This window comes from Uloborus diversus, chromosome 4 (assembly GCF_026930045.1).
Source record: "Uloborus diversus isolate 005 chromosome 4, Udiv.v.3.1, whole genome shotgun sequence".
Classification (NCBI taxonomy): Eukaryota; Metazoa; Arthropoda; class Arachnida; order Araneae; family Uloboridae; genus Uloborus; species Uloborus diversus.
In genome coordinates, this window is record NC_072734.1 from 172507260 (window position 1) to 172533763 (window position 26504).

Below are 26504 nucleotides of genomic sequence, written 5' to 3' on the forward strand. Positions count from 1 at the left end.
GCATTCGGATGCTCCAAAGGGGGGGTCTTTTGCCTCTTTTTGGGAGGGAAATCATTGTTAATTTTGATGTAAACTCAAATGGTGTTATAATTTGACGGACACTTGGCGATATATCGTCAGACTTTTGGTCGCCAAGGTTTGTCGCCAAATGACTGAGCTGGAAGTGGAAAAACTCTTAAGGAAGCCAAGAGTACCAAACAAACTGGTGGCTAATATAGAATTAGCACTGACCAGATGAGCAATGGTTCCGTTCAGCTCAAAGATTGAAGGCAAAGCATGGTATTTTCAGTATACTTCTTACTGAAAATGATACTTCTTGTAAATGCGGGAAGAACCCGTACTTGAATTTCCATTGCTGATCTCAGTTTTAAATTAGTAGCTACTCATAATGTTTTTTTTTATGAATGAGCCATTAAAGATTTAGATCTAAGCTATTTTATATCATTCAGCATGGACAATGCCACAATATCCAATGGATTTTTAGACTATTTTGTCTTTTTGAGAGAGAAGCGATTTAATCCAAACGTACTACCGAAAAATGAATTAATTTCCCCCCTTTTTTTGGCTTGATGATCAATTTCAGTTTGCTCTTACGTCTTTTTGCTCTATAATAGTTTCAAGGAGAAATCCTGCTGCGAAGTAGAATTATTCAAGTAAATGCAGTTAAGTATATAGTATACACCCCTACAAGTCTCATCTATTATGGTTCAGATTTGCCGATAAACATCTTAAAACAGACGAGCTTTTTTTTTTTTTTAAAGATACAGCTGTTCTTCATATAATACTGTGATATCGCAACATGTAGTATCAAAACCATGTTATGCAATACTTTTTTTAAAGTTATTTTTTTTTAAATATTTTTTAAACTTTTTAATCATAAGCATAACATAAATCAGGTCAAAATGTATCGTGTTGTATAGAATCTTGTTTTGTGTTATGTCAAAACCGGGTTATACGAGACTTTTAGGTAAAGCGGATCAAGCAATGTGTACCATGTTATATCGAAAGTCTTAAGATGCAAGTTTTATAATTACTGAAATTTCGATTTATTAAAACATACTAACGAAATCTATTAACCAAAACGTACAACGGCCCCTCTGATCCAAAATTAGACTTGCTTATAAAAGATAGGTAGAATATAATTCTTTTATATACCCCAAATTAAAACTACTATGCACAACAGAATAACTTTCTTTACTAAGAACGAAACTTACAATATCAGAAAAAAATCTGAATTTTTTTTGTGGCAATTAAGTTTTTGTAAACAACAACAGCGAAAAAAATATAAAATAAGCTAAATAAAATAGGGGTGGTTCCTCAAAAGTACTGCTTTCATCATGGAAATTGAAAGAACAAGCAAAACAAATAACAATAACATGGAACCAGACCAAACTTTTATCCTCTCAACACTTATATTTAATTTAATTTTTCTAAATGTACGATTTTAGAAAAAAGACGGGGTCTTTATGATGTCACAAGCGATGTACTTTTGGCACGCGGAATGTTTACGCTTTGCTGTAAACCGCATTGCCAGTACATGTGAATAAAGAAGCGAATGAAATATTGCACTCTGCACTAACGGCATCAGTGAATGGCATTTCATCACATGTGACATCATGTGTAGAAGCGTAAAAACTGAAATTGAATCTGCGCACCGATTAAAATAACTATCAAAAAATTAAACTTTTTCAAATTATTTAAAAAATGGTTAAATCCTATGTTTTCAAGCATGCTCTCTCAGAAATAAAATACTTGAATAATTTGGTTGCTTTTGAAATTATATAATTTATTTTATTTCATATTTTTTCCCTGCTGCATTTTCATATTTATCGCTTGCCAAAATTAAATTAGGTTAAATCGTAATGTTATTTTCTTACAATGGATTGGAAACAAAATAGTTTTCATTTTTTTTACTTTTCGAACAACACTGATGAGAAAAATGAAAAATTTTAAAAGTAAAAAAGTTAGTGTTATACGAATGATTTTACTACTCCTAAAAAGTAATTACAATTTTAAAATATTTTATGCTGTTAATTGTCTAATTATTTTCGTAATTTTCCCGCCACTCCCTATTCCACGAAAATTGCAACGGCCTACCATCAGAATAACACCGAGCTCATTTACGGCGATCAGTTCTTCCGCCAGCAATTAAAATTTAAAACAAAGTTATGTGATGTAAAATGTATTTCGTCTATTCACGCAGAATATATTCCCTTTGCAGCGTTTGCAGTGAAAAAAGGAAAAAGAAGAAACTTGCAGCCTCGTTTTTACAACTGAATTAAAATGCGGACAGTTCAAGTGTTTCCCTTCTTAGTCGTTTCGTAATTTTTTTGTTATTTTCTACGCGAACCTTTTTTTTGTGCGATCGCTATCCACCGCAAAAAAAAAAAAAAAAAAAAAAAAAAAAAATTCGGAAACTATGTTTTAGCTACTCGTAAAGTTTCGAACGATTTTTTTAATACGATTTCTTTTATGCGGTCCCACCGCAAAATACAGGTTCGAGTATATAAAGTTCTTAAACGCAATCAAACAAGCTTCTTTAACGATTGCTACTAAGTGACTTAAGTTCAAGACTTCTCCTGCATAGAGAAAATGCGCATGAAACATTTTTTACAAAAAATTGTGCCCTAATAACATTGGTTTCAGCTTTTGAATTGAATTGTTATGAAGGAATTTCCCAAAGGGAAAACTTTTGTGTTTTTGAATTCTCGCAGACCGCTATTCTGCAGCATAAAGCAGCTATTCTGAACCTTGTGATGCTCTGTGATTATGAATCACCATTGACTCATCTACACCCTCTACAACCTTGTCCCAGTATTTATGTAACACCTTGTGTAAAATATGAAACAGTTCTGAAAAAAGAAATAAAGTTAATAAAAGAAATGCCACTACCGTGAACATTGTTCGCGAAAACATTAAGTTTAGTCCATCTATCCTTTACTTCACTTTCAATTTGCATAGTGGAGTAATGAAAGAAAAAAAAAAGATAATGAAACAAATGAAAACAATTATTCTTATTCACTCAAATTCCTTGAAGAAATTCTTTTCATTTTTTTTCTTGTGATTCCGAAAAACTCTTCATAATTTACAATGTTTTTTGACGTAACCAGGGCTATTTAAAGATCCGTAGTTATATCCATTAAACTTAATGTACGTGACTTCCCCAAGTTTTGAAATATTTCGATAATTTGCTTCATTTATAATCTTCACATACAAAAATGCACCTAGATTTTCCTGAGAAAATTGCTTAAATTACGTAAAAAATAAATAGTGCCATTTTCTTGATTCATCCACTGTGGCTTCAGATTCAGTTGATATACAGCCTTATCCTTTTTTCCCCCTTTTAGGCAGCATTTTGTTTTAAAAACACTGGTGAATGCTACATGAAAAGCTTCACTTTGTGCCTGTTTTATGTTTTCTCTTAAGCAACTAACAGACATTTTTGTGAATTGCACGGAAAAAAGTTTGAAGTTTAAACTCTTATTTCTTTCGTACGATTTAGTAATAAATTGCCTTAATGCAACATCAGAGCTTAAATATTTATAAAATCCTGCAAAATAGAACCCTCCTTCTGAACATTTTTAAGCATATTTCTGTGAAATTTAATGAACCTAAAATATATAATTCCAACTGACAATTTTAGTTTTTAGTTTTTCTTCTTACGACTTGTTTTTAGTGACATTTGCGGTGCTGCTTAACAACTAAACTCCATGACAACACTCAATAATAAACGTTTAGACGATAAATATTCTGAAAGCTGAGGGAGGGAGTGGCGCTGGTAAAAGACTTGTCTTTTTGAAAAAAATACACATTAAGTTTTTCTTTTTGTATAAAAACAAATTCTCTGCAAAACTTACACTCAAAATTTCGATTAATAAGTAAGAAAACATTTGAATATGGATCTTTTATTATGTGGTTGGCTTTTATAGTTGGAAAGTTCGCTTGAACTCTTAACAGCTAAATTTTATCTCTAGTTTTCCGCGCTCAGTTCAACATTAATACAACTAGTTTGAGGACCAGATTATTAAAAATAATTAAACCAACACATCCGAAGAAAGTTTGAATGCTTTAGAACTTGCATTTGATTGATTAAACCATATTGTTATACAACATATTAGCCAGCAAAGAAAAGTTTCTTCCAACCATGTGAAGTTTAGTTTTCTATCAAGAAAATTTAATTTTGTTGTCCATTTCTTCACTACCAGGCAGATGTTTAAGGCAGTTTCATGAAGATGCCAAACGGCGAATGCAACTCCTCGACGGTAAAAAAAAAAAAAAAAAAAAAAAAAAAAAAAAAAAAAAAAACCTCGTTCAGCTGCTGGTTTTGGGATTTTCAAATGAAGCTAATTTCCACTGAACACCCTTTATAATATATTCACTATATTGTTGTGCATGCTATTACACCAATAAGATGCGTTTTACTAAATTCACGTCACCGCGCTTCTCGTTGAAATTGCAAAAATGAGCATCAAGGCATGAATTAAGAAAATCTATTGTACTGCAGCTCATGTTTTACCGTATGTCATAAAAAGACTTGCCTTTTCTTCTGCGTACAGCATTGGATTAGCAGAAGGCCATTATATTTACCAGGAACCGTTTGTTTTATTTGCAGATTTGGAGGATGGAATTAGATGATATTTTTACTACTTGTTCACCTCGAAATTGAGACTAGACGTTAAATCGCGAAAATCACAAATTTGCCTCGGCAACTGCGCTTGGACTTCGCTTATTTCAAAAGTATTGCTAAATTGATTTACAAACATATCCGATAACAAATCGCTGCATGAGCCGGATATCTATCTCATATTTCATACATTTTTAAAATACGCTATGTGTTATGTTTATGTTAAATGCATTGATTTAGAATTCAAGCAAACCAATAAATATTGAAGTGTCATTTTTATCTTTCAATTATAAAGTCTATCAGTTAGATGTGTTTACATGTATATTTCTATATAAAATATTCACATTCATATCGTTGTTTCATATAATATATCACGCAATCGCTGTGAACATATTCTAACCGTATTCATTAATTTGATGATCTGCTTTAATCTAATCATGGCCCCACTGAATATTTACGGGCCGCGGCGATTGCTGAAACCCATGGCAACAAAGAGGGCGCTATATGTCACCCCTGTTTCAATTACTTGGCCATTGATTGGTGGATGAAGGGGTTCTTAGTGGCGCCTATTGCGGTCAAAATGGGCGACGTCCAATCAAAAATATGAACAAACCTTGAAACATTGATTATGATTGGTGGGGGCATGAGCTACATTAAAACGTTGACATTGATTGATGGATGCATGAGCTGCATTAAAACGTTGACATTGATTGATGGATGCATGAGCTGCATTGGTTTAACACAGAAAAGTCAAAAGTTGTCAAGATCTGTAAACGTATTTAGTGGGGCCATGATCAAATCAAATAACACGAAATCTTAAAACAGAAAAGCCCGTACGCACGCGCAGTTCAAACGGCAAGTTTGTGTCATCCGCTGTTTAACGTCTAGTGAAATTGAGACTAATGTTACTCTGATTTTTCACTGTGACAGAGATCTTCTGATACAAATTCAATTGAGATTATGCTCAGGGTCATAAAAAAACTGGCCCCTACCAAAAAAGAGGTTATCTATAGAAGCACGGAATACTTTTAAAGTTTCTTTAGTTTACAAATAGACTTCTGACCAAGCAGAAACTGAACCTTCCAGATAATTAGAATCAATGCGGAATTTGAACTATTATAGCTCAGTTAATTTTTAAAATATGTTTAATGCGATGTGAGTTGTCTTCTTTTAAAAATTAACCCTTAGCAAATAAATTTTAGTTGGCAGTGTGTTGGCATGAAATTGCTGTTTTTCCAATTCACCAGTACGTTTTCCTAAAACTGCTCGAAAACGAAAAATTCTTCAGCTTTTATATTAAATCCGTTTTACATTTTGACTTCGGAAATTAGTAAATAACAGTACGATTACATTTCAAAAGTTTCAAAAAAAAGTTTATATATATCTACGAACACATTCTATGTCCGAAGCATTTTCCCTAATAACTATTACGTAAACACAGTTATTTAAATCATTAAAGTTCGCGCTTTTTTTTTTTTGGATGCATTTCATTGGGTAACTTGTAAAGGTTTACCTAAAACTATTATTTATTTGCGAAGTTCAAAGTGACTAAAATTTTGAGCAAAGCCTTAGCTTAATCAAACTACCGACAGTCGAGAAATCCGAAATTGTGAAATTAATGATTTATCTCCTCTTAACCCTTTTCCATGAAATTCATTTGGTAACAATCATCGGTAATCGGTTATTCAAGGATAACTGTAAATCGCATTCCCATAAATCATGTCTTCATCGTAAACCATTGATTCTCGTTAATATTTGTTCCAAAGTTCTATTAAACATGCTAAGATCTATTCGGCCATTTGGGACCATAGGATGTTGGGTTTAACGTTATCACCCCAATTATCTTTCTTGAGAATTGCCGGTTATCAGTGAGATTACAAAATGGCTAATCTTGGGCTGGTTAACCACGCTCGTTCATTAAAATTCTAAACTGCAAGATGGCATATTCAGAGCTAAATAAGGTATTATCTCGTAAATGTTCCTCTGCGACATGCAGAAGTTATATTGCAGTAGCAGCAAGCGTTATACGGAATGAAGCGTATTATTGTGATTTAAAGCCACTCAATCACAGCAATTGATCGAATATTTATGAAATGTTTTGTTTAGATATTTCAGAGTATTTTTTTATTAGTCTTATTTCCTACTATTATTGAATGGGGTTGTTTCTTTCAGTCGAAAAGTTTGTTATAGTTTTAAGTCACTAAAATTGATATAATAAGCAAAAAAAAAAAAAAAATCATTTTTCCAAAGCATAGTTTTAAATTAATGGCATTAGCGAATGGCATTTCATCATTTGTGATGCTCTGCTGGCATAAACAATGAAAGCACAACGATTAAAATGTTTCTTTTTTTTTAACTTAGTCAAATTATTTGAAACATGGTCAGATCCTATGATTTTATGCATGCTCTTGCAGAAAAAAATACTTTTACAATTTCGGAAAGCACCCCATTGATCGAATATTTATGAAATGTTTTGTTTAGAAATTTTTTATTAGTCTTATTTCCTGCTGTTATTGATCTCTTAAGAAGTTAATTTATGCAAAAATACCGCTCTGAAGTTGAATATTTCAATGTTGAAATGTTTTGGCCTCTTAAGGAATACTTTCGCCTATGACTACATTCAGCACAAGAGCTAATTAACCGAAATAGTCAGTCGCAATAATAATCGCATGCATAATGCTCTCAGTAGAGAGTTAAAACGGAGAGAAAAATTCAAAAAACACATTATTTTATTTCTAAAAAAAAATAAATAAATAAGTTTACTGATACAGTTAGTATACAGTTAGTTTACTGATACAGTACTCATTTAGCAGTTAAACGGGAGTAACTGCAGTAATGAGTTTTTATGATACTTGAAGAAACTCATTCGAGATTCAATACCACCAATCTTGAAATGTTGGAATTAGAAGTTTTTTTCGTGCTTTTTTTTTCAGCGGAAACTAAATAAACAAGCTTGACTGATAAAGCTAAATTATAACAGATGATAAAAATTCAAAAAAAAAAAAATAATAATAATAAATAAATAAAAATAAATAAATAAATAAAAATAAATAAATAAAAATAAATAAATAAAAAAATAAATAAATAAAAATAAATAAATAAATTAATTAATTGCATTGACTGCGCTTTACCTGCCCATGGCAGCATATACCTAACGTTCACAACATTTAATAATTGCGCTGTAACGTTTTTTATAGATTTTAGGCTTGCGTGATGGCTGTTAAAATATAAATGGAGCTCTGAAAAAGGGGAGGGAGGGGGGTTTCAGTGCAATACTATTGTTTAAATCTTTTTTTTTGTGATGGCTAAAAGAAAAAAAAAAGATTGCGAATAAGTGTTGTCATTTACGAATTCAATTGAATTTATTTTATTTCAATCAGGGTAATATTTTTTACAAACATGCATTTCACAGATAAAATAAAAGAAAATACTAACAGAAGTATATTTCACCCTGTCCATTTGAAAATCCCTGATTGAGTGGGTGGGAGTAAAGGTTATAACAATAACCAGACTAGCTCCCACCACTCAGAAAAGAACTTAATTTAGGGATTAAATTATGGCATTGACATTCAAATCAAAGGTGAGCAAGCAAAGATCCTCAAGGCTCAGCAAGCTTTGACTTTTGCCGAATGTCTTTTTGTCAATAAGCTCATATCACGTGCATTTACAAGGGGTTTGTTGCAACCACTGAAATTGGAAAAAAATCTTTGTTGGGCTCCCCAATGTAGAGGGTGGCTTGAAACCAATTAACATCGCATTCGATTTTTTTACAATAAAAATCAAATAATTCTCATGGTTGCATCCCCCAGCCCCCCCCCAATACATCACTGCTTGTTACTCCGAAACCCATGTATGATATTAGTTTGCACGCTTGGATAATATAACAATGTTGAATCATTTTTGCACGAAGTTACTTTTTCATACATTTATTATTTCTCTCTTCACAAATTTATTTTCTTTTTTATTATTTCTTCCGCTTTAAGTGGTTTTCGGATACACGTAAGATCCTCTTTTTCAAAAAAGCGTACCAAATCATGGTACTTTAATAAAGGAAAGACGAAGTTAAAACGCATCAATATGCTATAAACAAACATAACCACAGTTCACAAATCTTTACATCGTACTTAAGTATATCGGATTGAAGTATATCGATTATTGAAATATCTGCTATTTTTGACATCGAAACATAAAACTTACATTTAAAATTCTTCGATTCGAACAACCTAAGTTTTGAAGTAGAAATCTTAAGTTCAGCGAAACGTGTGATGTTTGTTTTGAATGTAACACGCATACATAATGCGTCAGCGGAACAGTATGAAGCAATATATTTGGAAAATTCCACGGGTAACTGACTGATATTTTTGAAACAAAATATTACTTTATTTTTTACATTCAACGCAAAATGCATGTTATGCAAACCATTTTTTGCCCTGGAATATTGTATTTTTTAAGCTGAATTTAATTGTATAGTCGAATTTTCGAAATACATTTTAGATGATTTTTAAATATTTATTAAAAACATAGTAACCGACAGACGTTTTAAAAATAAGAATGTCAGTTTTTTTTTAAATTCATCTAAAATGTATTTTGAGAATTGAATTACACCATTGAATTCAGCGTAAACGATACAATATTTCACAGGAAAGGAGTGTTTTTACAATGTATTTTTTGCGTTGAGTATTACAAAATACGTATTGTTTTGGTTCAGAAATATCAGTCAGTTATCCGTAGAATTGCCCCTTTAATGTGTATTGATTTTAGACTCTTCCATTCTGTAACATAGAAAGTCGCATTTCAGTTAAAATCAAAACGTTTCATTTTTTCTTTTACTCCAAAGCATAATTTCGGAACTAAATTTTTTCATGCATAGCGCCACAAAATACGACATTAATGCTCGATGGAAAGCGACAGAAGAAAAGACACAGCATTTGAAGTTTGAGGAATTTCAAAAAGAACCAAAGTGAACTCAAAAACCCTTAGTGTTTTGGACCAAAAAATTGTGTTATACACAGACGTATTTAAATGTTTGGTCATCCAAAATTTCTAAGTTAATTTTTGATCTTTAAACCTGTGTCCATTTGATTACCTATACGATATTACAAGTTGTAGTAAAACAACTTGGGGAAAGAATTTAGATTTTGATTCTTTGTGAAAAGTAATTTCACATTGAAAAAGAAAGTCTAAAGTAATCGAAAGTAAAGGAATAGTATTTCTGTTAAACACTCACTAATATAAAACAAAAAGAAAACAGCCCCAAAAATATTTTTTTAATTCTTATTTTTAAACAAAATAACTTTGGAAAATTTTTTGATACAAAAAATTCTTCAAAATACTTTAATTACTTTGTATGAGCTGTACTTACGGCTGTAAAAGAAACTTCGCAATTTTTTTTTTGTTACAGTGTAATAGTAAACACGTAAACAAGTATATTTAAGCTCTTCCCTATACATTTGCTAACAAAATCAAAATTTAATTTTCTGGGTTGTGAAAAAGCTGTTTCAAACCAAGCTGCCTTTTCGAATTTGTTATAAATATATTACTCAAAACTGGGGAGGGGGGGGATTTTCCAACTTTTCTATGTATGAAAAATTGCTTATTGGCTGGTTAAAATGCCTTGTTTATAAAATGTATAGGAAGGTTTGGAATAAGCAAACTGGTCTCACTGGGCAACAGCCAGAAGCGTTTTTTTTGAAACATTGGTTGCTCGAGCGTACATGAGGTAATTCGAATAACTGCACCGTTTGATAGAAGAGTAACCGCATAAAATGACAGTGGCGTTCTTGACCAATCAAAAGTCAGCAGTTTCTATTTGAATGCTCAAGTAACCGTGCATCAGTCAAAAGCGTTCGAAAGAGCTACAAAAAAAAAGTGTTACTTGTCTCTAATTACTTAAGTTATTATCCATTACGTGATTAACTACCTGCCCGAGATAACTAGAACAGTCATCTTATTCAAATTTTCAGTCCGTTTAGAATAAACTTATTTAAAATGTCTTCATTTTTTACCCAAAATATTTTTTTTTTCTACTCAATTATTAAAAAAAAAAAGTCAGTAACATTTGATTATGTAAAATTTTAAAGATGATTTAGAAAATGTTACTTTCATTTATGTATTTCTTTACCAAATAATGCCTTTCTTAGGTCGTTCTAAAAGGCATATTAGACATTCCGCGTATTTTATAGCGATATTTTATATCGGATATTTTAAATCAGTTTTTGGTCATATCTAGTTTTTAGAGGAAGGACAATTTTTTCCCGTGGTTGTAATATTTTAATTAGTTTTTTACACAATCTAAGAGATAATTAATAAAATCAGATGAAATTTGTAATCTTAGAAGCAGAAAAAAGTGCTTTTTTGACGCATGGAAAAGCTGCTTAATGTGCCAATCATTAATATAAATACGATAAATAAAAGATAGTTTTAAAATATCTAACATGTCATTTTCAAAAAATCATTGCTGAATTTTGTGATATGACAAACATTACCTACATGATAAATTGTTAGTTTTTTTTTTTTTTGATAAAATTTTAATCAAGTATTTAGAAACAAGAACGGTCTAACCTCAGTATTCATAATTTGTGTTAATAAAACTTTTAAACATAAAACCAACAATAATTTAAGTTGTAACGATTCATTATTTTTCCAAGCAAAGTATACAAGTGTAAATTACGAAATACATAAACGACCGTAAAAGTTTCTTTAACGCATCATTACTTGAAACTTTCACTATTTCAAGATAATTTTGCTCGAAATTGAAAATAAACATCCTATCTATGGAAAGAAAAAGCTTAAGCTTCAATTATGTTTTTTGGTGAAATGAAAAATACAGAAGTAATTAAGAAGTACAAAAATTTCAAATTACCGCAGTAATTTGCAGTTTTTATACTGCGAAATGTATCGTACGTTTTGAAAGAAAAAGGGAATGAAAGAATTTTCTTCCGGTACATCTAAGACTTTTTGAGATACAAAAAAAAAAAGAAAAAAAAACCCCGAAAAACCCTCGTTAATCGGATACTTCATTCAAGTTAGACAAGCATTATAAGACGTTACATTCCATTTGCGTTTTGTGCAGCTATAATTTTTACAAAATCTTCTTGTATGCGTTTTGTATTATACCTCAAAAGAAAAAAAAAAAGTTCAGACACTGTGTGTTCCACTTTCCCCCAATTCTAGCCTCAAAATTTCTACAAGCGAGGGTTTCGTCCTTTGTGTTTTAAGTTTTGGTAACTGGAAGAGTCGAAATTCCGTGACTGGCAAAGGGTGAATTCAAATGCTATGTCATCGAAGAGTAAAGGCAATAGAAAGAGAAGACAGAGATAGAGAGGTGGGCTAGGGGTTGAGTAGATGCGGGTTTTAACACAATAATTCTATGTATATAGATAGATATATAGATATAGGGGTTTTGGTTGCATAGATACAAGCGCACCTATGATGGAGACTGCATCTGAAGAAGGAGGCAAGGTTTCCGTCACGAGCATTTGGAACACACTCAGAGACAAGAGGATTGTTACACCTGAAACGATCAGCAGATCTCTTCAGAAGCTTCGTTACAAACAAAAAACATTCACAAACAAGCAACACTACGATGGCCTGGATTGCAGTATGGGGGCGCCTATTGGGGCGCAGCTGTAAAAATAACCCAACCTATTATTTCCTAATGTTGTAGCATTGATTGCGTTTAGAAGAGTCAGAATGAAATGGGCGTAATTGCGACGTGGCTCAACCTATTCATTCTTAATTTTAATATCATTAAAAGAACTAGAAAAAATTCATTGCACAGCATCATACTTTGGAACTGTTTAAAAATAGTGTTTACTTATATGTTTATTCTCGTTTTTTTTTTGTTCTCTCGGGTGATTTTTAACATGGAAGGTATATCTTTTCGCACTATGTGATCTTGTCAAAAATTTTCTTGAAGCAACTAGACCTGTTTTGCAATATATATATATATATATATATATATATATATATATATATATATATGAAAATAAAATTTTTGTATCAATTATAGATCTTTTATAAGGATTTAATTCAATAATATCGTGAAAGATAGCAAAATATGTGTTCAACGTTTTTGTTTAAAGTTCAAAATTAATGGATTTTTTTGATTATCGATAAATCTATATCGAATATGATTTTTTTTCAAAGAAACATGAACCCAGCACATTTTTTAGTTGCTGGAATTATAAATTTGCTTTGCTAAAAATTAGAAAGCTTAAAAGTTTTTGAAATTTTCTTGAAAGACCAAAAAATGTAGTTTTGCCGAATTTATATACGTATATTTTTTGTTGAAGTAGTTTTTTTAAAAAAAAGAAAAAAATAATAATTTATCAAATTTTACTACTCAGGAGATTGAAAGTGTTGAAACTTTGACAAGAATACTATGAATGAGCTTGAAAACGTTTTTTTCAACCCCACCCGACACACAAAGGAAAGGCGTTATAATAAGTTTGACATATCTATGTATATGCTTGTGGTACTTTAGCTCTTACACGGATGAAGCGATTTTAATTTTTTTTATTCAAAAGGAGTGTTTTTTGAGAATGTTTTTAGCTGGGTTGCTTCTTTGGCCGATATTAATCAGCGAAGATAATCATTAAAACCCTCTGAAAAGTTTTCACGATTTTTGCAGTGGAAACATATCTAAACATTTAAAATTTAGTACCAAAATAAAGAGTAATTTTTTCATCGTCATAGAATGTGTTTTCAATTTCCATATTACACAGAATTCGAATTGTTATTTTTCAAAGCAGATTTTAAATACTTTTAAGCATCTATTCAAGCAATTGGTAACCGAATTCATTGTTGGTCAACAAGGAAAGAAAACAAAATTACTTAAAATTTTTATGTGTTGTCAAATTTTTATGTGTTCTATTTGTTAGCAAATAAAATACTTGTTATTGATTTTTAATAGTATAAGGCTTTTAAAAGAATTTTCCCTTTTCCGGCTTAATATTTACATTTACGACACAGTCGAGGTTGTTTTAAAGTTTTATTTCACTTCAAAGCCCCCTACAAAAACCCTATGGTATTCATACTTTGTACTGGAATCCAGGCCATCTCTGGAAATGAAACTACAAATGCCTCCAGGTGCAGTTAAGTCAAATACAATAGCGTGCCAGCGTGCGAAAAACAAACTACACCAAATACGGATCATAGCAACGTGCAAGGGGGAGATAGTGTGGTTTTTGTTTTATTTAAGCCCTCGTGTGTTGGGGCTCGCACCTATGATTGAGACTGCATCAGATGTGGGTGGCATCGTTTCAGCTAACTGTAGAAGAAAGACGGTCAAGGACAGAAGAATCGTGACACCTGAATGGGATTGAAGTCACAGTGATTAGTATGCATTCATCACGCTGCTTCACTTTTCTAATGTATGAGGTAGTGATGGGAGTAGTCGAGTTCTCGTAATCGAATCACTCGATTGTTTAAGATCATTCGAAAACTCGATTATCAGATCTGGAGTTCCCGTTTACCGTATCACGAGTTCTCGATTATCACGTCTCGAGTTCTCGATTATCACGTCTCTAGTTCTCAATTATCACGTCTCGAGTTCTCGATTATCACGTCTCGAGTTCTCGATTATCACGTCTCGAGTTCTCGATTATCACGTCTCTAGTTCTCGATTATCACGTCTCGAGTTCTCGATTATCACGTTTCGAGTTCTCGATCAGCAGGTCTCGAGTTCTCGATTATCACATTCCGAGATCTCGATTCAAAATAATCGAGAAGTCAATCGCTTGAGTTCTCGATTTCGAAATATCTCGATTTCAAAAGGTCTCGAGTAACAATCGCTCGAGTTCTCGGTTTCGAAAGATCTCGATTGCAATCGCTCGATTATGAAAAGTACTAGATTCCCGAGATCTCGATTACCAAAAGTTCTCGATTATGCCCATCACTAGTATGAGGACTATTTATAATTATTTTAGCATTGCTCAGTTTCGTTTCAAGTGTCGAAATGCGAAAAAGCAGCAGAGTGCTTTGAGAACGATTCTTTTAATGGATGTCTTTTTATGGACAAACAGCGAGGCTCTGAATAAAAGGAGATACCATCGTAAAACATCTCCTCGTTTGTAAATTCTCAAAGAAATGATTTTTAGCCTTGCATTAATAAGAATTTTATTGGCGTTTCTTCTTGGAACGACTGTACACTTTTCAGTTTATAACTTAGCTGGTAAGTACCGTAAAAAATAAATCTTGATGGAATGTTTTTTTCTTTCAAATAAAACCATTAACTACCTTAATCCAACAGAGTGTAATGTAACAATTTTTTTTTCTACAACGGAAGCACTTATTCAAACTTAAATTTTTTAAATTTAGTCATGCCCTGAGATAAACAGTTGACAACAGTCAAAGCACGATTATTTTGAAATTATAGAAATGTACGGTGCTAAAATTTGATGAATCTCTGTCAGAAAATTATTATTTTTTCTTTTGAATGTAAAAAAAAATAGTCCTCATACATACATCACATACAACACTAAAAACTTTTACCGATTATTCATATTTAAATCAGTTATAGCACTTTAAACCATACTGATATAAGGTTCTGAAAATAACATATTATTAAATCACCAATTTAAACAACATTTGTAGATTCACATCCAGGTTTTATTCAGCATAGCCAAAATTTAATTACTAAACAATAAATTCTTAAACAATAAGCAAATTTCTCTCAACATATGTGAATAAGTTTTAAATATTACTAAAATTGTAACAAAAAGATAGTTATATGCAAGTATAAAACATCGTTAACACAACAATAAAAAAAATATTAAGCACATGTTACCTTACTTCAGGAGGATGTTGTAAAAAAGTTTACACATTAATTGAGTAAAACTACGTTAAAAAGAAAATATAACAGGGAAACTATTGTTTAAAAACATATACCAGATTCACTCAGGCTGCTTTTTATCGAAATTCTAGCTCATATTTTATGGTCATTGTACGAAATACGGCATCATATTAAAAAGTTTCATATGTACTTTTCTAAGTTTTGATATCAGAAAACAGAGAAAAGGCTACTCTCTCTTTATATACGTCTACTTTTGACCTATTAGAAACCTTAAACCTGAAATTTGAAGTACAAATCTAAATAATAATAAAAAAGAACTTTTGCCATAGACAAAACTAATGTGGTTTTAAAAAGAAAAGATTTCTCAGCAATAAATTTAGTTAATTACTTTGTGGAAAAAAGTGAACATAAACAAATATAGATGGGACAGATAAACTGTCTCCATCTTAGATCCTGATTATATTAAGTCTGAAAATACTGAATAACTCGCTACAGTATAAATTCAGCACAAGCCAAAAACATTAAACAAACACAGTTTGTGATATTTATTTAAGCAAAAAACAAATGACTTTTTCTAGAAAGTAATTTCAAAGCATTAGATCTCTCTGTTAAAAAAAGCAAAACACACTTTAGTCCTTTTTAGAAGAGATGGGTTCAAAAGAAAAATATATTTTTTCTTCTTCATCTACATAAAAAGGCACTTCTTGATTAATCAGAGACGCATGAGTTTTTATAATAATCCTCAGGAGGGAAGGAAATTTAATTTCGATAAAGAATAAGTTGCCAACAAAACTTGGGAGGAAAAAGTTCTTCCTTTGAATTTTCGAAATACAGTGAAAAAAAAAGAGAGAGAGAAAGAAATCATTTTCTTGTTCTGAACGTAACATAAATTAAAGTTTTGAAAATTGGTTTTGGTTTAGTAGTAAGAGTTCTGCCAGGATTTCTGAGAATGAAATTATCGAGGCATCAGATAAATTTACGAATAACAAAAATGTCTTTTAGATAATAGTGAAAACAAATTATTATTTTCAAATAAACTGTTTGTAAGAAGTGAAATCAAAAAATTATGTGTCACATCATATTTTATTAAGCGACATTTTGTTTGATTTATGTCCTTTTCTAATGATTAGAAGAACAATGAAACAGAAGTCGTAACAAAGTGTATTAAAAACATTTTGGTGTTAGCTTTTCCTGTCATGGTATTTTTTAGCTTTTGAATCCCTTTCACTTTTGTCAGTAGATTCATGGGATTTACGCTTTAGAATGCTAATAAAATTAATAATTATCTTGCATTTACTGCGTATTTTTTTCAGCTATTGTTAAGACTGCGTTTCCAAAATTTTTCGATTTATTTAAAAACCACAAGTTGAATTCTGATTACTTTGACAAGAAAGGTAGATAATTGTCTCTGTGTGTATTTTTTGTATGAGTTCTTGCAGACAAGAAGCAAAGGAAAAAAATGTAGTTACCTGTGATATAAATTGGTTCATTCATATATATAAAGGAAGCAGTGGCAAACAGTTTTGGCTCATAAAATTTGGAGTGAAGCAAAGGAAACATATAAACTTCACTTCAAAATAATCTAAGAATGACTAGGACGGAAAGTAAATCTTTATTAAGAAATACATCTCAAAATTGGATTAAAGCTGCATTTTAATTGAAGTCTACGCTACAGGATCTCTTTAAGAATGAAATTGCAACAATCCTTTAACAACAAATCTTATTTGTTAAAAAAATCTTCCGATTTTTCTCATAAACTTCTACTGATAACAGGCACTTATTTAAGATTGAAGTTTTGAGTTAAAAAATGAATATATAATTAAGTTTAATAGTAACATTGTTTTTAAAAAAACGGGGGAAAAGGTCTAAGTTTTTTAATGATGCTCATACTGTTTTAGTTGCATGAATGCTGTAAGAAACCTCATACATACATGTAGTCATCATCTGCAGTAATAACAATTTATAATATCTATGAAAGACAACTTTTCACAAAAAAAAGTCATTAACAGCAACAATAACATATACCAAGGTTAATTATTTATAAAATTACTTGTATTTACCGTTCTTTTTGAGCGTAAAATATTGATAAAATACTAAGGATTGTGATTATCTATCTCTTTTAATATAGATTTTTATATAATAATAAAAAAAAAATAAAAAAAAAATAAACAGGGATCATTAACAAATACTCCTTAAAAAAAACTGTTTCATCTTGATTCAGTTAAAAAAAAATATTAACAATCAAAATTTCCCCGATTGTTAAAATTTACTAATGCATAATTAGCTGTATATAGTTCATGAATCAAATAATTACATCCAAACACACTTATACAAACACGTAATTTGTTTCAGAAATTTTAAAATCCTTGTTTCCCGTCAATTGTATCACACAGAATTGAAATGCTGCGCATAAAAGAAATAATAAAGTGCACACGGAGAATGAAAATAAAAGGAGAAGGAAACAAACCGAGGGTTAGTTTTTCTCCCGAATCCGGCGGCAAGGTGAAGCCTAGAAGGGTCATGGAGGAGATGAGAACACAGGGGATGATGAGATTAAATCCATAGTAGAGGGTTCGCCTCCGAATATGGATTGTGAAGGTGATGTCGACGTAAGGCTCCGGACAACACGCATAAAAAATCTCGTTTCTCACTCCTGGAAGGCCTGGAAGAAAAAAAAAACCTTTTATGTGCTCCTGAGTTTCCGCAAACAAAGATCGGCAAGAGAGTGTCTACTGATCGAGAAAAAAAGTACGGTAGGTTAGCAATTCAACTCTGCAGTTATTGGTATTAAACATACATGAGACATGAGGTAACAAGTGTGCTTGTGATCCGAAATTTCTGAAAATTTTGGGCTGAAAACACATTTTAAAACTGGAAAATTATTTTTAAAAACCCTTTAAAACGTTTTTTCCCCCTTCAAATATTGCAATGATTTTTGTATGCATATTTGAAGAGTTTTTCGGGAGGGGGGGGGGGGAGGGAGTGAAGCTTCCTCATAGTTTTCAAAAAGTTCACGCTATTCAAAAAATTCACATCTTAAAGAAATTTTACTTGAGTCCACTATCACCCTTGGATGACTTAAACAGGTATTATTTCTATTAAGAAAGATTATAGTAAATTTAGGATGAATGTTTATCAGTGTTTTTTTTAAGAAACATAAATTACACCTATAACAGAAACACGAATTTATAAAGCTGTTCTTGGAATAGAGGTATTATTGAATTTTATCACCAAAACTAGTTATTATTATAAGTGATTATAGTTATTCGTGTAAAAAGTAAAAAACTATATTTATATTATCTCAATTTAGTTTTCATTAGCAACCCTTTTTGGACAAGAGCTGCTTTTAATAGTAATTAGGTGATCGCATTAAATTAAAAAAAAAAAGTTGTTAAAACAATATAAGTATTATATTCTTAATTATTTCATAATACAATACACATTTTTTAAAAAAGCTGTTTTTAATATTAATTTGCTGATCACATAAAATAAACATATTCAGTGTTACATACAATTTGTGGGTCCTTAATTATATCATAATAAAAGGTGTCATCTCTTGAGACCACTTAACAAAGACTATTAACATTTTTAAAGACTTCGTAATTTAAAGTCCTAGGATTCAATATAGTTAAAGTATAGAGTTAAAAATAAAAACGACATCTTTTCCTGCATGAGTTGTATAATACGTAATATTCGTCTAGTTACTTCAAAAATATCGGCATGTTTTTTTTTTTTTTTTTTTTTTACTTCATAAACCTCGAATTTAGAGAATGAAAATCAAGTAAATGACTTGGATTACGGTTAATTACTGGTAAATAATAAATGTTCATAAAACTAAGTTTCACGCATGCACGCATTTTTTATTAGACCATTGTGCATATTTTTGAAACTGAAGGAACATTAACAATTGCTGTTTATTATCATCTGCTGCCTAAAAAAATTTGAATATTTAGCAGTAAGTTACCACCAGGGTAAGTTACTAAGCCAGGGTTAAGGCAGAACTACATGCAATATACCAGACAGCTCGGTTAGCATATCCAGAGACTGCAATTTCGTTCTAGAGCTCATCAGTCTGGAATAGTGAATAGCCGAGCTGAAGGCAAAAGTCATCTCATTGCTTCATTTCTTTTTCTTCATTGGCACTCTCAGCCTCAATGTTATGACACCTGCCTCCAGTTCGGCTATTCACTATTCCAGACTGATGAGTTTTAATAAGAACGAAACTGCAGTCTTTGGATGTGATAACCGGGCTGTCTGTTTTTTCTTTACTTTACATGCAATATACCAACGTCAAAAAAAAGCACAAATTGCAAATTACAGCAGACACGTGTTTCGGCGTTACAGGGACCGCCTTTTTCAATGCAAAAAGTAATGAGTTAAAAAAACGTTCATGAGTCTTCGCAGTTTTTTCTAAAGAATGAAATATTTAAGGGGTTACAGTATCTCAAAAATGATCAAACAATCAAAAAAAAAAAAAAAAAAAAAAAAAAAAAAAAAAAAAATGCTTATTTCAAAACTACAAATTATTCCAAACACAGGGAAAAAGTTTCATCGCTTTAGTACAAATATTTAAAAAGTTATGAGTAGTTTTAGGTCATGCTCACTATGTGTTCTTATGCAAAATAAAAACTTTAAATGGCTTTTTCTCCGTGATCGTTTTTTTTAGTGTTTTCATGTCATTAGAATCCCTAAGGATTTTTTTTCTATTAAAGATACAGCTTTAAAGTAATACTTTTTGCAGTCAGGATAATATATTTAACAAAACTGCATTGGATAAGCATTTCATAAATAACTCAAAAGTTTAGAGCACGTTATATCTTTAAAAACAAAATTTAAAAAGGGAAACTATGATTTTTTTACATAGTTAATCACAGAAAAGTTTCTAATACATATGAAAGCAAATGAACGTAGTTTTTTAGAGATGGTTATTGTGATTACTTAGCAAAAATATTTTTTTAAATAAGTGCAAAAACAAAAAAAGCCTTAAGAATTTTTAAAAAATTGAAATGTTCCTTAATTTTTTGAATTTTTTAAAAATGTGGTCAATATTTTAAGATTTTGAAGATAAATTATTGATTGCGAAAGGAGTGTGCTTGATATGTTTTCAATGAAAAACAAAATTTACATGAATTAAAAAAAAATGTTCAAAAGGTACTGTGAACCCTTAACTAAGCAGGTGCGATTTATTTCGCAAATACCAGCACCGGTCCAACATCTGAATATTTGCATTTCTTTTTCGTTTTTGGTTTATAAAACAAAGATCAAATAGTTAAAACTATTTTACAAAACAATTCAAATAGCTCAAACGTCGGGAATCTCCATCTAAGTGAATATTTAATTTAAATAAAAAATTCCATCATCCTCTTTATTGATTATCGCTTCTTGAATTTACCTTGCTGCGAATCTGAGGTGTTATCGAAATAAAAATCTGCCTTCACTTTCTTCAGCAACGTAAATAAATTTACTTCCTCTCTTGGGAAAATAAACTTCCTTTGTTCGTTGCAGCTTTTTTTCCTCTAGCCTCTATTGGAATTTCTGCTCAACAATCATCAGTTATTCTTCGACTCAATGTTTATCGTCTACTGTTATTGAAGACTGAAAAAATGTTTTTTTCCCCCCTCCTCTCCTCATTTCAGCTCTCCATGTCTATGACAAACAAAACGAGCGTTATTGAACGCAACGAACAAAATCCTCTTGGATTAAACTTCTATGTTTCGTTTCATTTACTAGGAAAAGTAAATTTGCTTTTCCATGATTTCATATCCTTGTCATTGATTCTTTTTTATGTATTTTTTTAAATCCTTTTTGAAAAATTGACCTATCACAAAAGCTAACAATGCGTTCGCTTGGAGTACACTTTATTGGCCTGTGCTGCACTTTAAAATTTAAATTAGTTTAAGCGTTATAGTTAGATTAAAGTTGTACATAATATGCAACTTAACTGTTTTTGCACTTTGTATGCAGATCTGTTAAATTAAAAAATAAATGAAACGTTAAAAAAAAGTCTTGAATGAACGCAAATGATTTGTAACCATGAGGACGACAATTTGTCCTCTTAATACATATTAAAACAGTTAGCCTATTCTCGTCGTCATGGAAATTTGGAAAATTAGAGCAGCATCATTTTTGGTCAAGGACAACAAGTATTAAAAAGCAAAATGAATACAGTGGCTCCCAAAAGTGTCCGTACACTTTGAAATTTTTTAGTAAATAACTCAAAACTGAATTCGAATATGAAGTCCAATATTTTTTCACATCATTCCTATGTCATTCTAAATACAACCCATTGGTTTTTTCAAAATATTCACGGATCTTCTTTTTGAAATGGATCAGAAAACGAAGATACAGAGAAATAACACGCCACAAAAGTCATCGTACACTCAAATATTTTCGAATAAATTCATAATTAAAATTATCATATGCCATTTTATTAATATTTTTGCATTGTGTTGACCCTTTTAAGTCATTTGGCTTTAATTTTTTGTTTATTTATTCCTTAATATTGTGCTTATTAGTGTAAAATGGCTGGTATTCGTAAAAAACCGCAAACACCATTCAAAATTTGAATTTTTTTCCCCACAGTAGTGGTAAATTGGTTTGAAATGTCTCTAAATTAGCTAATTTATTTGTTTGTATAGTAAAGTGCTTGATAAAATGCTTTAAAGAAAGGAATCAGACCGAAAACAAGGTAAGAAAAGGTCAACCGGCAAAGTTGATAAAGCGTGATCGGAGATTTAAAGTTAAAAAATTTATGAAAAATACACATTTGAGTGCTGTAAACGTTTCTGCAGAGTTAAATGAAACATATTACATTTAATTTTCACCTAAAATTGTTCACCAAGTTCTCTGATTAGCTGGATTAAATGGGACCTCTTCCCGCAGAAATTTTCTTGGTCGTGCGAAAAACAGAAAGCTTACGCTTTTCGTCGCAAAATCAATTATAAATAAGCTAAAAACGTTTTAGAATCACGTCTTACTTACAGATAAAAATTAATTCAACATTTTTGGTTAAATTGTTGTATAACTGTAAGTAAAAGAAAAAATTAGGCACTTAATCTTAAGAACTTATTTGGTTCAGTTAATCAGGACGGTGGAGGTGTTCTAGTGTGAGGGTGCATATCAGCATCAGGACTTGGTAGTTTGTAATTTTTTGATGAAATAATGAATCATGCTGTTCCTTTAAATATTTTAAAAACCAATTTTGAACTCTTAGCCAAAAATTTGGTTATTGAAACAACTTTTGTTTTTTATCAAAATAAAGATAAGAAGCACACGGTTTTCAACATTTGCGTCTAATGCCACGAAAAGTGTCCTAAAGTTTAGAAAATACCCCCTAAATCTCCAGATTTTAACTTAATGTAACGTATTTAGAGATATCTGGAGGCTAGATTACGAAAATAGGGCTTTAAAACGAAAATAGAGCTAGAAACAGTAAGACTCGAAGTGTGGTAGAACACTTACTCAGAAATTACGCAAAAAAAAAGAAAGAAAAAGAATGAAATCTATTCCCAGACGTTTAAAAGGTGTTATGAATACTGTATGATATTCTACTAATTAATAACTTAATCAAAAGTTAGATTATTCAATAATATATTGACATTTTATAAAGTGTACGAAGACTTTTGTGAGATAAAATTTCCGGCACTTTTTGGTTTTTGATTTTAAAAAAAATAAGTTTTAATATTTTTTAAAAACTTTTCATGTAGTTTTGTTAAAAATTGATCATTGATCTTATAATTAAATACTTGTTCCGAAACATTAATTCTAACTAATTGATTGGGGACTATTTCGTTAAAAGTCGTAGGTGTACGAAGACTTTTGGGAGCCACTGTAAATAAATAAAATGCTCCTTTATTTGTTTAAGGGGTTCGGGACACATTTTGAAAAAAATAAAAGTTTTATTAAATAGTTTACAGTTTTGAATTTTTTTTTCACTGATTCACCATCAATTTAATAAACAAAATCATTACATAAATATTATTTTTTTATTTAAATTTAATTTTTTTTAAAAATGGGGTTGCTTTAAGTCGCTATAACTCAAAATATTCTTGGTCACTATTCAGTTTTCTTTAAAAAAAATATGCACAAATATTCAGGTTTTAATTTTTGTTCGGCGATTTAAAAAATATTAATTTTATAAAAAATAGAAAATAGTTGAAGAAAAATTTCGAAAAATTCGAAGATACCGTAAAATGGGGGAACATTGCTCCTGTAGAGATAACATTGCTCCAAAAAGTGTATAAGTTTTTTTACTGATTTTTGGTTTTGAATTGGCGACTTGCCCACCTGTTTACTGTTATCTTCTACCTAGTTGAAAGAAATTCCATATTTTCAGCCACTTTGTCACTGAAGTTCTCGAAAATCAGTAAAAAAATTTTGGAGCAATGTTCCCTCATTTTACGGTATAAAAAATCATATATTTTGCAGAAAACGTTTTTTTTTTTTTTTTTTCAAATTTGCCGAATAAAAATTAAAGTATAAACTGTTTGAAAAAGATATGCTTCAAATTTCTTTACTATATCAGTTTTTGACTTATAAGAGTTTGAATGCAAAATTGCATCATGGAGAAAAATGCGTTTAAAGTTGTAACGTTAAGTATATTAGTTAAATGCATGCAACAAAAATAATTATATCTTTCGTTCTAATTAAGATAGAGACAAGATTCCAACGTCCTTTTAAGCAGTAAAAAACGGATTTTTTTTTTTGGATCATTAAAATAAAAAAAATAAATCAATAAAAAAAAAAAAAAAAGCAAAATTTTAAGAGTTTTGTGTCTCGGACCCCTTTGAATGAAAAATACATAGATAAGGGTATAGGGGGAACCCCCCTAAGGGAATTACCAACTGTAGAACTTACCAATCAGGATCCACTCGCCATTGGTGATGTACGTGGACAGGTCCCCTCCTTCTTCGCTAGCTAGTCTAAGGTCAAGCTGGAAGCCGTCGTAGGTCCACGAACCGAATTTCATTTCGCACTTCTGATCGTCGAAGGGGAACCATGTGATGTCGATTTTACACGTACTCTTGAAGATGCCGGGCGGGATGTAGGTGCAGCTACCGTTGTTCCTCACTACGACATTCGTTGGGAAAGTACTGTCGATCTTTTCGTCGGCGCTGTAAAGAGACAGGAATGAAAAATGTCAGTAACTTACGCCACTCGTGTACCGAAAGTCTCTTACACATTGCTAGCATTATAATAATGTTACGCTTTACAAAAGAACTTGGTTTTTTCTCCTGTAAATATGACTAACCCGAGAGAGATCTCGCAGGGCACACAGTCAAATCCATTCTTATCCAGATACCTGTCGAAGAGTAAATATTTATCTGTAGTCAATCACCCTTTCAGTATCCCCCTATCTAACAGTCCTCTTGATAGGCGAAGTGTTATTATCACTTTTATTTTAATTCTGCGCGATCAATCAACTCAATCTCTCCTCGCGACTGTTCCTGCTTCGAAATTTCTCATTCTAATCACCTTATTCATCAATTTTACGTTCTCTAGATCTCTTTTTGCATTTACATTTGCTTATTTACTTTGCGCTCTTAATAATGGCGTAAAAATGTAAACCTGCAGATTATGAAAATATAGAGAATGGTGATTAATAGAACATTATTAATAAAACTGATTGGAGTACCTCAGTCACCCGGCGCGATCTCTTTTGCCACTATTAGGTCCGCGATCTCTCTCGGGTTAAGTTTACAAAGTTGAAGTATCTCATTGATTGCCATAGCAACTAGATTTTTTTATAGTACCTTCTGCAAATGCGGACGTGGTTACGTTGGTCAGACCAAACGTGCTCTCAAGCACCGTCTGAAAGAGCATGACAATTATGTTAAACATAAGGAACTTGCTCGATCATCCACCACTCAGCACTGTTGGACTTCTGGGCACTGCTTTTATTTTTCATCTGCCTGAATTATTTGTTAAGCGTTCTTCTGTCTATGACCTCGGTTTTTGGGAAGCTTACTGCGGTTGAAAAAATTCTCATTCTCTAGTCAATGATTTTTCCTGAACTCCATTTTTTCCAAGTGTTTAGAAGCAATGTTTATAATTTGCTTTCTCGGTTTGTTCGTTTTCTCACTCTTTTTGTTTCTTGGCTTCTGATTGGTTGTCTATCCCCTTGTTGCACGCCTCGGGGTTGACTTGTAGCTAGTTGATTGTTTTGTTGTCGTTTCTCGTCGTGAATTCCTATTGGTTGACCCATTTGGTACAAACACCGGTGTCCACGCGATGCTGTTCAGTTCTTGTACGACTTTCCTGTTGCGTGCTGAGTTTTTTTTTTTTTTTTTAAATTGGGGAAGAGGCTTTATTGTAACCGTCAAAATAGCTATATTTTACACTTTCCTGAGAGTGCTTTTGCTTAATTTTCGTTGGTTTCAATCATGGTTTTAAGTAGGTGTAAAAAAAAAAATATTTGCAAAAAATGAGAAGAGTCATTTGAAAAAAAGATTTCGCACACTGTTTCTGTTTTGTAAGAACTTGTAAAACATATATATATTTTTTGTACTCCTTTGTGTGTTTACGATTATGCTCTACGTTTATTAGAAGCACTTTACCGAGTTGTTTTCATTTCATATGGTATCCCAACAATGCAAAAGAGCATAATCCAAATGCTTAGAGTATGGAAATTTTGAATTAACAAAAATATAAATAGCATGTTTCTTAAAAACTGCTTTATTCTCTAACTAAACATATTTTTTACCAAAGTAAAACAAAAAATCACTGGTTTACAAAAAAAAAAAAAAAAAATCTTAAAACAAATTGTAACGTAAGATACTTCTTTACATTTTACTTAATAAGAAGCTGCAGGGAATCTAAAAAAGGTGTCAACATTGATCATCTTTATAATAATACTAATGTTAAAGTTTTAGTCTGTGAAATTATATGAAAAAAAAAAAAAAAAAAAAAAAAACACGTGCAGAAAAATCGATTATATTAGCAAACAATGATAATTAGTGGTTGTTTTTACATTGTTAACCCAAAATATATTCTCCTGTTTTTTGAAAGGTTTGCTTAATTTAGTAAGAAGTTTACACTTAATTTGAAGGACAAAAACTAAATTATCAGCGCATTTAATTACATGCA

At 31.2% G+C, this 26504-nt stretch overlaps 1 protein-coding gene across 1 annotated transcript in view; it reads right to left on the reverse strand.

The window, feature by feature from the left end:
- Window positions 1–26504, reverse strand: part of LOC129221000 (neuronal acetylcholine receptor subunit alpha-7-like) — a 141132-nt gene that overhangs the window by 48302 nt on the left and 66326 nt on the right. Inside the window, exons 5-7 of the mRNA XM_054855436.1 lie at window positions 24276–24532; window positions 17887–18081; window positions 13850–13936 (exon numbers count right to left, since the gene is read on the reverse strand). Of these exons, the coding sequence (XP_054711411.1) occupies window positions 13850–13936; window positions 17887–18081; window positions 24276–24532 (539 nt within the window). The remainder of the gene's footprint in view (window positions 1–13849; window positions 13937–17886; window positions 18082–24275; window positions 24533–26504) is intronic.